We start from the raw sequence: 1,768 nt of genomic DNA on the forward strand, positions 1-1,768 counted from the left end.
CACCTCTCCTTTCTGTGCACAGTGCAGCACGACCGGCGGCCCGATGACTCTGCAGTCTGCCTTGCAGAGGTTGCTAAAGATGGGAGCTTGGAAGTCTGACACAACGAAGATCGTCTCAAACTCGGGGCAATCAGAATCTCCAAGCTCTTCTATTGTGTCTGTCTTTATGTAGGGCACCTTAATTTCCTTGATGCACAGGGGTAAAAGGGAAAGCGTTACTCAGGTAACATACTTGCACATGTGTAAAACTCAACTGATGTTTATTTTGGACCATTAGGAAAATGTATGATTCATATTTCAGAGACAGAGTTAGGATTTTAAAAGCTGAATGCAATGCACTGTTCTCTAGCATAAGAATAGCTATGAACTGCTGCATGCTTTAAGACTGAATGTCAAAGTAATTCCTGCTTTTGAAGAATCAGAATTCTGGTTGCTTAAGCAGTTTATGTATCAGTTCACACCAATAATGTAGCACTGGAAGGAGCTAGATAGAAAAAATACCCTAAGCTCAAAAGATAAATGAAATTTCAGACTGTCAGAACAGCTTAGGGTACTGTTAGATGCTACTAAAAAGTGGCATCCAGTTTGCAACAGCAAGCTCCATGCTACAGAACAGAAATAGGTTTTGTTCATTGCTTGCACTTTTTAACCACTTTTTTAAGTGGTTAAAAAAATTTGTCCATTTCATTTTCAAACACTATTTCCAAACTTTATCTCTTATGCCTTTCACATCAAGAAATGGAAAAACATTTCTTGCACTTCAGTTTGAATGCAGCTTTCAATTGAAAGAGAAGTCCATTCACAATTACAAAGCCAGTTCATAGCACAAACTTATGTGTGACTGAACACAAGCATGCAGTTGGATGTCCCCATGGATATTCTGATGCCCCTGTTAGAAAACACCACTAGAAAAGAGCTACAAGTATTACTCCATATTTTTTAAAAAGTGCTAATTTGATGAGCTGTGACACCATCAGAACCATTAGCATATATTATGACCATTATGCCCAATTAATCCAAATTAAAGCGTGTGCACATTTCAGTCCCAGTGAAGTGTAACATGCTGCATGCAATTACATGTGCTGAATTGCATGACATACCATATGAATAATACTTTTTATTAGTTTTTCTTCTGATTTATCAGGGCTACTTTCCTTTATCTTTATAACAGGTACTTCCATTATCTTAATGGTCTGTGGAAGAGGAGAACTTTAGTACAGAAGCAAATTGGTTACTACAAGTCTGAAGGCATAACCTTCAGTGACTGTTTTATCTCAGGCCCACATACCTCCAAGGCTTTCAGAAGCTCCTCACGTTTGCCTGCTTCCTGAACCAAAACCACTCTTGTTTCTATTTGAGGCATTTCTTCTGCTCAGAGAAAAGCAAGGATAATATTTGTATTTTAGCAGAAAAATCTATGTTATATCTAAATCAAGCAATAATATACAGAAGAATACAGGCAGGCAGTAGCCTTTCAGAATTCCTTATCAGGAGCAATCCTGAAAATAAATGTTACGTTAAGAAGTGTCCTTTAATTAAGGCATACCAAATTGACTTTGAGCCAAAACTTTCAAGTATGAGGTGAAACAAGAATCTGCAATTCATTACCAGTCAAAACAAAAATGTAAATCAAGGGGTAGGGAGGAGGAAAGACAACAAGCAAATGAAAACCCCCAAAAATTACAGGCTTAATGCTTCTAGCAGAATTAGATACCAAGATCTGCTAGAAAATGGACAGCTGGTATCTTTTCTACTTTCTGTATTCCTG

General features: G+C 37.7%; 1 protein-coding gene across 3 annotated transcripts in view; it reads right to left on the reverse strand.

Annotated features, from left to right (window-relative positions):
• The window catches only part of ECT2 (epithelial cell transforming 2), a 24,367-nt gene that overhangs the window by 21,842 nt on the left and 757 nt on the right, over nucleotides 1-1,768 (reverse strand). For 2 of the 3 annotated variants that reach the window (XM_005419032.3, XM_031055393.1), the window contains exons 2-4: nucleotides 1,289-1,368; nucleotides 1,101-1,193; nucleotides 4-186 (exon numbers count right to left, since the gene is read on the reverse strand). In XM_005419032.3, coding sequence (XP_005419089.1) covers nucleotides 4-186; nucleotides 1,101-1,193; nucleotides 1,289-1,368 — 356 coding nt within the window. The remainder of the gene's footprint in view (nucleotides 1-3; nucleotides 187-1,100; nucleotides 1,194-1,288; nucleotides 1,369-1,768) is intronic. The other variant, XM_005419031.2, reaches the window with a different exon arrangement.

The sequence above is a fragment of the Geospiza fortis genome, unplaced genomic scaffold, assembly GCF_000277835.1.
Source record: "Geospiza fortis unplaced genomic scaffold, GeoFor_1.0 scaffold172, whole genome shotgun sequence".
Taxonomy (NCBI): domain Eukaryota; kingdom Metazoa; phylum Chordata; class Aves; order Passeriformes; family Thraupidae; genus Geospiza; species Geospiza fortis.